Source organism: Homarus americanus, unplaced genomic scaffold, assembly GCF_018991925.1.
Source record: "Homarus americanus isolate GMGI-L3 unplaced genomic scaffold, GMGI_Hamer_2.0 scaffold15712, whole genome shotgun sequence".
NCBI lineage: Eukaryota > Metazoa > Arthropoda > Malacostraca > Decapoda > Nephropidae > Homarus > Homarus americanus.
The window spans coordinates 165,782-176,755 of NW_024715112.1; the positions used below are offsets into that span (position 1 = coordinate 165,782).

The 10,974-nt window shown below is 39.9% G+C and overlaps 1 protein-coding gene across 1 annotated transcript in view; it reads left to right on the forward strand.

Moving 5' to 3' along the window:
- LOC121854566 (cytochrome P450 9e2-like) overlaps positions 1-9,310 on the forward strand; it is a 28,982-nt gene extending 19,672 nt beyond the window's left edge. Inside the window, exons 4-7 of the mRNA XM_042349246.1 lie at positions 2,633-2,851; positions 3,602-3,662; positions 8,410-8,600; positions 8,788-9,310. Of these exons, the coding sequence (XP_042205180.1) occupies positions 2,633-2,851; positions 3,602-3,662; positions 8,410-8,600; positions 8,788-8,987 (671 nt within the window). The 3' untranslated portion in view covers positions 8,988-9,310. The remainder of the gene's footprint in view (positions 1-2,632; positions 2,852-3,601; positions 3,663-8,409; positions 8,601-8,787) is intronic.
- The last annotated feature ends 1,664 nt before the right edge of the window (positions 9,311-10,974 follow it).

Sequence of the window (10,974 nt, forward strand, 5' to 3'; positions counted from 1 at the left end):
CCTGTTATAGTACTTGTAAAAGAGAGAGAGAGTGAAGCAACGTTGCGGTGAAGAGAAAGGAAAGAGAGATTGTCGACTAAAGGAGGAGAGTTAATAAGACGAAATGCCTTTGATTCCACCCTATCTAATAGTTGGACAGATGAAGAGCCACCCCAGATATGAGAGCAGTATTCCAAGTTAGGACGAATGAATCCCTTATATACTTGGAGCAACTGCTCAGGAGTGAAGTAGCTGCGGCATCTGTACAGTATTCCCAACTTTCGGGAGGCAGCTTTAGTTATACTAAGGATGTGTGATTTCTAGGCCATATAAAAAGAAGGAAGAGAGTTGGTGAAAGAACAGAACCCTGTAGGATGCCACTACTGGTAGAGAAAGAGCGAGAAGCCGATCCCTCGACAACAACTGCCATGGATAAGTTCTCAAGGAAGCTAGTGATGAGAAAACAAAGTAGGGGAGAGAAACCAAAAGAGGGAAGTCTTGCCTGCGGTGCCCACCATTTCTCTGTGGATGTTGGTCACACTAGAATAACCCGTTATAGTACATCCTTCTTTCCTCACACAGCCAAACTGTGGATTGCTCTGCCTTCTTCTGTGTTTCTATACTTATACAATCTGTCTCACTTTAAAAAGTTGGTTTTTCCAGCATCCTCGTGGTGTAGATTAACAGAGTACATCCTTTTTCTTCTCTATTTTTTATTTCTTTGTTCTCATTTTTTCGCCCTCTACCTATAGGCCCCTTTGTGGGTCGTTCGACCTGTGCCCTGGTGGGCTAATCCCTGTAAAAAAAATAATAAAAAAAAAATTATCTTCAATGGCAGGGCTGGGGGGTGTGGGTGTATTGTCCAGGGTGGCCAGCATCTCCGGATACGACGTCTGGGTGGCTGGGAACCGGCGGCGCCATCGAATTGCGCCTAGCACGGGTGAAATTGGGAGCCATAGGAGGTCGGAAGAGGAGAATGGTCCGTCCTAGGCTAGCCACCTAGCAAAGGCTGGTGAAGGTGGAGGTCCAGAGGGGGTGAGGACCTCTTCTCCAATGACACTCTGGGCTGCCAGGACAACACAGCTGGGGCCCTGGCGGAGTCACGGGGTTGGAGGACCGCCGCTTACACCTAGCTAGCCCGTTTCTCCTTGGCCGCTGTCCTAGGCGACCTGGATGGGTGGTGCCTGTTGTATAAGGACTTAGCGTCATCCCCAAGCGGTGACGGTGGCGACAGGACAAAGAGTGAGCACTCGACTCCCGGAAGGGCAAGAGGGAGAGCTGCTGGAGGCGAAGCCCCAGGGCGGGAGAGGTGGGCTCCCCGGTGGCCGATTGGGAAGTTGGAGGAGTGGAGATCGGCCTGGGGTCCTTGGTACAGTAGTCTCTACCCAAGGGGCCTAGGTGGCGATGCATCCTCAACTGAGAACAGAGATCCTAGTCCCTCCAAGAGAGGGGAAAGCCCCGGTGTCTGGCGGAACTAGAGGATGCCGCCCAGTGGTGGTGAAGCTTTTGCCAGAAAAAGTGGAAGGTGTCCACATCTCTGTCGGCGTCGCGGAGAAGCCCTGCCACCCATCAGAGCACACCATACACTGGGCATGTACAGGCGGAGTGGCCATCCTTTGGAACTTCGCCGAACACCCCAGAGCCGAGCAGGGCATCTTCTGGAGCTGGGGATGCAAAAAATAAAAAGGTGAAAACAATGGAGCAGGGAAGAAGAAGGGACTACAGACGTCTCTCTGTGCCACCAAAACTGAGCCAGACAACAAAACCGAGTAATGACTCGGTGCCTGGGACTGGACAAGAGAAAACACAAATAGAGAGCTTAAAAAGAGGGCCATCCAAGTGGGGAAAAACAAACAATGAAACGACGCCCTTAGCGTGAAGCACCACACAAGAAGCAAAAAGGGGGGGGGCACTAAAACACGTAAACAGGGAAAAGTAAAATGCCTGTAAATGGCCGAAGCACGAAAGGCACTGCACAAACCAAACAACCCATTAACTACCAAAACAACACTGCTGACTAAAAAACACACAGATGGTGCGAAGTAACAGACACAAACCAAGAAGCGAAGAAGAAGCTAAAGCAGGAGAAGAGTCTGGAACGTCTACGTACAGCAGTGAGGCTGGAAAGAATGGTGTCTGAGTTATGTTCTTGGACAGGCAGTGACACGGCGCATCTCTCATTTGCCCAGATTCCCATTCTCTATTTCCATCATTCTTCATTGCTATTGACAGCGTATACTGATATAGATGGGTTAATATTGACCTTGTCACCTCTTTGGGTAATATTTTGAGGTCTAATATACCAAGTGCACTAGCGAGCTCAACTCAATAAAATAAAGATTCTTACATTGACAAGTAACCCCGAACAGTATTTCTTATCCATCCGAGGCATGAGATGACACTAAATAAAGTAGAAAGACAAATAAACAAACAAACACCCAGTTTTTCGTGGCGATCGCATCACTTGTTGATGTGCGAAGTCTCCCACCAGTGAGGACAATGCTGACTGCTGCAACAAAGTCCTCACGATCGCCACCAAAATCTCTATTAGTCATTGTGTATACATATTTTGAGACATCCTGCTATATAGATTATTTATACATGTACAGTGTAGTATAAAATAAATTTTTTGCTTATCTATTATGATGTTTTATTCTGGACGAGAAGACCATCATTGCTCAGAGCGTGTTGTTCCTCCTGGCTGGCTACGACACCGTGTCCTCCACCCTGTCATTCATCACCTTCCTCCTAGCAAAGAATCCAATACACCAACAACGTGTCCGCCGGGAGGTGCAAGAGTTAGTTCAGCTTCATGGTGAACTAACTTATCAAGTCATTTTGGACTCAAAGTTTTTGGAGGCTTGCATAATGGGTGAGTTATATTATGTATGATATGATTAGGTTTTGTATGATATAGTTAGGTATGTATGGTTAGGTTAGGTTATGTATGGTTGGGCTTAGTTAGGTTAGGTTAGGTTATGTATGATTGGGATAAGTTAGGTTATTTTTAGTTGGATTAGCTTAGGTAACGTATGGTTGGCTTTAGTTAGGCTAGATTATGTATGGTTGGACTATTAATTATTTAGTTAGGTTTTATGTTGACAGGTTAGATTAGGTTAGGTTAGGTTAGGTTAGGTTAGCATGTTCAAGCGTTTCTTCTCTTATGATGACCTTTCTGCTCTACCGCTAACCACATGCCCAACTAAACACCACAAACGCATCTCCTTTGAATTATTAAGTGACCTAATTCAAACTCTCTGCATAGAACGAAAAATTACCTTTGACTGCTGAACAACGCAAGCCATGTTAAAGCTCATCTGATTCATCCATTCCTTCTCTCGACTCACCTCTCTCTCTCTCTCTCTAAAGGCTTATGTAATCTCAACATTCACAATTAAAAATTAAAGAAACTCATAGATGTAAAAAATACAATACATTACTGTGAGTGAAAATCTGTAGTCTATGTATAGCATATTGTATATCTGTACTTTCTAGGTATATTGTATATCGGCATAGTCTGTCCACATCCTCACTCGATGTAAACTTGAATACCGATTTTATTGAATATCAATATCATCTATCAAACTGTAATATGACGCGTTATGTATTTCTTTTGTTGCAGAGGCGCTCAGGTTGTATCCACCAGCGCCGAATATTGAGCGCCGCTGTACCAAAACTTATCGGTATGTTTTACTTACAATAACACAGAAACACATACCATTAATCAACAAAACACACACCGCACACTGCACCACCCACACACACACATCATACAAACCCCTCCAAACACCGATAAGAATACTTGATACAGCTGAAAATGAAACTACGGTTATCATAAATCTCCTTCAAGATAACAAAATGTACAACTGGTAGAGAAGGTAAAGCATTGCCATTGTGCAGCAAACTGCCTTTTACTCTGTAAGTTGAGGCATCAATAAAGAGCCCCCTATTCATGTGGCTCATACCGCATTTCCAAGATGGTGAATGAGCCATAAATATGTTCGCGGAAACAAGATTGACCTGCACAGAAAAAAAAAAGTGATTAAATGCACACTACGCTTGCGATAAACATTCACCTTAGTGTTTAGACAATAGGTTCCATTCATTTAGACCGAAGCCACCAGTTCACTTTGACTTTTGGTGTGAGCTAAATCACTTACCATATCATTAAAATAATTGATTTACGTGATAAGATAATGTAGCTGGTGGACGTATGAGAGGGAGGAGGTTAGGATATGAGATAATCCTCTTTAGTACATAATTCTAGATGATAAATTAAGTTCTTACGTAACCGAAAAAGAAAAAAACGTAAGTCATGGATATTTTTTGGGTGATAAAATTATGCTGTATATGCCAAGTCACGGAGGAGTCTTTGGAATTTCCTCTGTACTGTCCTAAAAAATATATGTATATATATATATATATATATATTTATATATATATATATATATATATATATATATATATATATATATATATATATATATATATATATATATATATATATATGTATATATATATATATAAGTATATATATTTCATGTAAATCCACAATGAAAATGTAAATATTCTGCTGTTTTATTCAAGACATCTTCAGTTGCCTCTGAAGATGTCTTGAATAAAAGACGAAAACTAAGGTGCCTGTTGTTTCCATTTTCCCGTGTGATTTTATCAAGATGTATATATATATATATATATATATATATATATATATATATATATATATATATATATATATATATACATATATATATATATATATAAATATATATATATATATATATATATATATATATATATATATATATATATATATATTTATATATATATATATATATATATATATATATATATATATATATATATATATATATATATATATATATATATATATATATATATATATATATTTCCAAACCAGACTGCTGGTTTAGATATGTAGATGATGTATATGTCTCTCGCCTAGTAATGAGGACCTAAAAGCGTTCCTGCCACAACTTAATAACTTAGCCCCTCGATCAAATTCACTGTGAATTAGGAGCATGACTGTAAATTGCCTTTCCTAGACTGTCTGATCCACAGAATAGGTAAAACCTTAAGCTCAGTATTTATAGAAAACCTACTAATGTGTGTTCATACATTCATTATTATTCTGCCCACCATAATAGAGTTAAACTGTCAGTATTTTCAACAATGTTTTTACGTGCTTTGAGAATTTGCAGCCCGAATTCATTGATGAGGAATATAAATATATCTATATTATTGGCCCAAACCTTAAATACCCTAGATCTTTCATAGACAAATGCCTGAACATTACTAAGAAATCTTTTATAGAACTGATCCCAAGCTCACCCATGACCATAAGAATCTCCTAGTATTACCATTTCACAAAAATTTCTCTCAAATTCCTTTACAACTAAAAACCTGGAACGTCAATGTGGCATTTAAAAACTCATGCACTGTTAAACAGATGTTAATCAAGAACCCCCAATAATACAAATGGCTGCATTTATAAAGTTCCTTGCAAGGAATGTAATAGGTTTTACTTAGGCCAAACAGGTATAGATCTTGCAATTATACTTAAACAACATAAATACAGTGTTAGGACAGGCCAGGAATCCAATGCTCTGTTCGTTCATTTGAACATAAGAACATAAGAATGGAGGAAACTGCAGCGGGCCTATTGACCCATACTGGGCAGTCCCGTTTATACCCAACCCCTATTGCTCATATAAGCATCCAACCTATGTTTGAAGCTCTTCAGCGTATTCGAGTTAGTGATGATATTTGGTAACTTGTTCCACTCATCCACTACTCTGTTTCCAAACCAGTGTTTACCAATTTCACGCCGAAATCTAAATTTGTCTAATTTAAAACCATTGTTACTGGTTCGCTCCTGGTTGGATAGTTTGAGTACCTTTGTAATGTCCCCTTTGTTTAACCCTGACTTCCATTAATACACCTCTATCATGTCGCCCTCACTGCATTGACTGGGAAAATGCCTCCTCAATATTACCTTGTAATTCAATTGACAGTAGGAACAGTATAGACTCTAGTCTCATTAAACATACCGAATCCGTTAACGGTATGTACGGTATGTACAAATTAGACAATTTTGTAATTAAGAAGATTTGTAACCAGGTGAGAAGGTTGGGTCTTTCCTCTGACCTGACTACCGACCGCTGCGGTGCTTTTGTAAAGATTAGTAGGGTCATTACCTATACTTGACGTCTGTGGACTTGTTCTCACCCTCCTCTGTATAAAAATAACTTGTTCTGCACTTCTATTTTAGTCTGTACTCACCCCTGAAGATGTGAATTACACGAAAGCGCTTTGGGAACTTCGTGTTTTTCTTTTTCCTTGTGGTTATCATATATATATATATATATATATATATATATATATATATATATATATATATATATATATATATATATATATATATATATATATATATATATATATATAAGGAAATATTTGCCAGAGTATTAAAGGAATGTAAGAAGAGCTTAGTATGCCCTTAGCAAAGTTGTTTAACATGTCATTAAAACAGGTGTAGTACCAGAATCCTGGAGGATAGCGAATGTTATACCGATTTTCAAGAAGGGGATAGATCACTATCTTCTAACTACGCCCAATGAGTCTAACATCAATAGTAGGCAAATTACTGAAAGCAATCATTTCAAACGCTATTCGAAATCACCTGGAGAAGCACCGATTGATCAATGATTCCCAGCATGGCTTCACAAGCGGACTTTCTTTGCCTAACTAATCTATTAACATTCTTTTCATCAGTTTTCGAATCGGTGGACGAGGGCAATAATTATGATGTGGTATATATCTCGACTTTAGCAAAGCCTTCGACAGAGTCCCCACGAAAGACTAATTAGAAAGGTAGAAGCTGCAGCATCAAAGGTGACATCCTTAAATGGATTAGGCGTGGTTACAGGACAGGAAACAGCGAGTGAGCATTAACGGCACTAAGTCCCATTGGACAACGTCACAAGTGGAGTTCCCCAAGGCTCAGTACTTGGACCATTATTATTTATTATATACATAAACGACATAGATATCGGCATTGACAGCAACATAAGTAAATTTGTTGATGACACTAAAATAGGACGTGTTATCAAATCTGACGAGGACTAGGCAAAACTACAGGAAGATCTAAACAAATTTTTCGAATGGTCTGAAAATGGCAGATGAAATTCAACGTCGACAAATGTAAAGTACTCAATATAGAGATGTAAACAGGGAAACCAGATACCAGATGAACAACGATGCCATAGAGAAATCCGACTCAGAGAGAGATTTAGGAGTAATGATAAGTAGGAACCTAAGCCAAGTAAACAATGTGTTTTTGCTCGTAACAAAGGCTAATAAAGTACTTGGGCATGCGAAAGGAGTGTTAGTTACAAGACTAGGAGGTCATTCTAAATCTGTATCTGTTTTGTGAGACCACACCTGGATTACGAGTTCAGTTCTGGTCACCTTATACAGAATGATATAGAATCCTTGGAAAGAATTCAGAGGAGAATGACAAGACTAATCCTGGGCATTAGGAACCTAGTATAGAGACAGGTTAAAGCATCTTAATTTGCACTCCTTGAGAGATGTAGAGCGAGGGCGACCTGATAGAGGTGTATAAGTGGAAGGCAGGGCTAAACAAAGGGACATTACAAAGGTACTCAAACTATCCAACCAGGAGCGAACTAGTAACAATGGTTTTAAATTAGACAAATTTAGATTTATGCGTGAAATAGGTAAACACTGGTTTGGAAACAGAGTAGTTTATGAATGGAACAAGTTACCAAATATCATCATTAACTCGAATAGGCTGAATTGTTTCAAACATAGGTTGGATGCTCATATGAGCAATAGGGGTTGGGTGTAAAACGGACTGCCCGTGTTTTGGGCCAATAGGCCCGCTGCATTTTCCTCCATTCTTATGTTCTTATGTTCTTTATATATATATATATATATATATATATATATATATATATATATATATATATATATATATATATATATATATATATATATATATATATATATATACTGTATATGCAAGTAAATCACCGTAGGTGCGCGTGATTCTGATAACCAGCATATTACACGAAAGCGCTTGGGAACTTCGTATATATATGTGTTTTCATGGCATGGTGACATGAGATATGCGATGGCTTGCCTACACCCGCTTACACTTCCCCAGAACGTGACTGACAGTAGTGATGTAAGAACGTGTAGAAGTAAACACAATACAGTAGGCTACCACGATGAAGCATAGAGTAAACCCATGCTTCACTTTACATTTACCCAACATCACCATTACAAGGGGTTACCACTGGCTGTGTGATGTTGGTTGCAAATAGTACCTCCTGCGACTGTCCATGAAAGAAGAACAACAACTACCTACATAATTTATTATAGGTTGCCCGGGACGGATTTGACTGTACGTGTTGGTGACATGGTGGTAATTCCGATATGGAGTCTGCACCATGATGCTCGCTACTGGCCCGACCCTGAGCTATTCCTCCCAGATCGTTTCCTTCCCGAGAACAAATCCTCCATCACCACTGCCACTTATTTACCCTTCGGCTTAGGCCCCAGGATTTGCATAGGTGAGTGTTGATGATCGATTGAACTGACCTAACATAACCAAAGGAGCGTTACGGTGGTTAAATTTCACGCTGGTGGGGGTAAACCTTCGAGTAAAATAAGCTGGGAAACGAATCTACAGGTGAAATATGCTGGTGGAGGAGGGGTTGACGCATTTTTGGGTTATATATCTCTTGTGTTTTACTTCAGCAAATCGGTTCGCCATGATGGAGACGAAAATCACCTTGGCCAAGTTGTTGTTGGCAGCGGAGCTCAGTCTACCTGAGGGTCAGGAACACATGGAGTTGGCTACGTCTCTCATCCTCATGAGACCACGACACAGTGTTAACATTATACTCACCACGCTGACTCATTCGCCTGACTCACCTCTCACCACTCTGACTCACTGATTTACCCCTGACTCAGGCCCCTGACACACTTCCTCTTTATCCTGATTCACACCCCTGACACACTAACTCAACCTGTTGACTTACATCCCAGACACATAGACACACTGATTCTTCCTCTAGACTCACACCACTGACACATAAACACACTTATTCATCCTCTTGACGTACATCCCAGACACATAGACGCACTGACCCATCCTCTTGACTCACACCACTGACACATAGACACACCTCCCTGACTCATCATCTTGGCTCACACTCTGACACATAGACACACCTCCCTGACACATTAACTCATCCTCTTGACTCACACCACTGACACATAGCCACACTGATGCATCTTCTTGACTTACATCCCAGACACATAGACACAGGGATTCATCCTCTAGACTCACACCACTGACACATAAACACACTTATTCATCCTCTTGACGTACATCCCAGACACATAGACGCACTGACCCATCCTCTTGACTCACACCACTGACACATAGACACACCTCCCTGACTCATCATCTTGGCTCACACTCTGACACATAGACACACCTCCCTGACACATTAACTCATCCTCTTGACTCACACCCCTGACACAGAAAAATACAGTGATTCATAAGACAATATCACAACATTAATTGTCAGACAGTAATAATTGTAACTGGTAATATCACCTGACATTGTGCACGTCATATTTGTATGAAATATTTTTTTACAGCATTTTCTTTTAAATGTTATTTTGTTACAATTTGGTATTGTAGTACTTAAAATATTGTCTTGATATCGATACATTTTCCTTTTTTCTTCTATTGTTTTTCTTAATTTTTTACTAGTAAGTGTTATAGTAACAGCTTCATGGTAGTAGTTGCACACTAGGTTTGGTCATATCTCCATTAACTAGCAACGCCTAATAAAATGGTTTAATACATGTAGTCTATTTATATTCAGAGATGTACTGTAAGAATTACCAGGGAATTTTTTTCAGTAATTAATTTTTTTAGTTGTATTTCATCATTAATCCATTTTTTTCTATTTTACTTGTTATTGTCATTCATTTGCCTACTTTGTATTATGTGACAAAATCCATGTATGGTATGTTGTTGTTGTTGTCGTGGTATATTTTCCTTCTATATGAACTAAGTTCAGCAACATACAAGATCTAAAATTAGTTTGGGATGATTTATGGTTACGGGTGAGAAGAAACATTGTTCGAGTACTAGTCTTTATTAAAACGTTACTAACTTTACCTAACAACATAATTAGGCAACAAACAACACACTGTCTGATACACACTCAGAGATGCCCAAACTTTCTTTCTTGGTAAAGTAGCCCGTCCCTCCTTCCCTTATCTCAAGCCTCACCTTCCCTTCCCCTCCTCTCCCCCACCCCTTCCATCTACTCCTTCACTCCGTATCTACCCTTCTCATTACACCTACCTTCTGGTACTATTTATCTCCCTTCCCTACCCTGCTTCCACCACAGCTTACCCTCCATGCCCTCCCTCCTCTCCACACCCTACCTCCATCCTATCTTTCCCTCCTTGTTCTTCACTCCTTCCCTCCATTCTCAACACTTCCTCCTCTTCTTCCTTCCCTTCCTTCCATTCTTTCCCTCCCCTCCCCTCCCTCCCTCCCTTTCCACCACACATACCTAATAATATCTATTTGCACTGAAACTCATCATCCTCCCATCTTCCCTCCCCACACATTATCCCTCTTCACTCCCGCTTTTTTCCCCAGTCCTCCTTCTGACTACAACTTCCTCTATCTATCTCACGCTTCATTTCCCCAGTTCCCATACCAATTTCATCACTTTGTTTTTTCCTTACTTCATAACCTTTCCCTCTCTTTCTCCCTCTGCTCCCTCTCCCTCTCACTACACACCCAGCTTTCATTATTTATCGTTTCTAGGAATTCTATCTCTCTTTCTGTCTCTGACTCTCTGCCTGTTTCTCTATCTCCCTCGCTCTTCTATAACCAGGCAGTTATAGTAT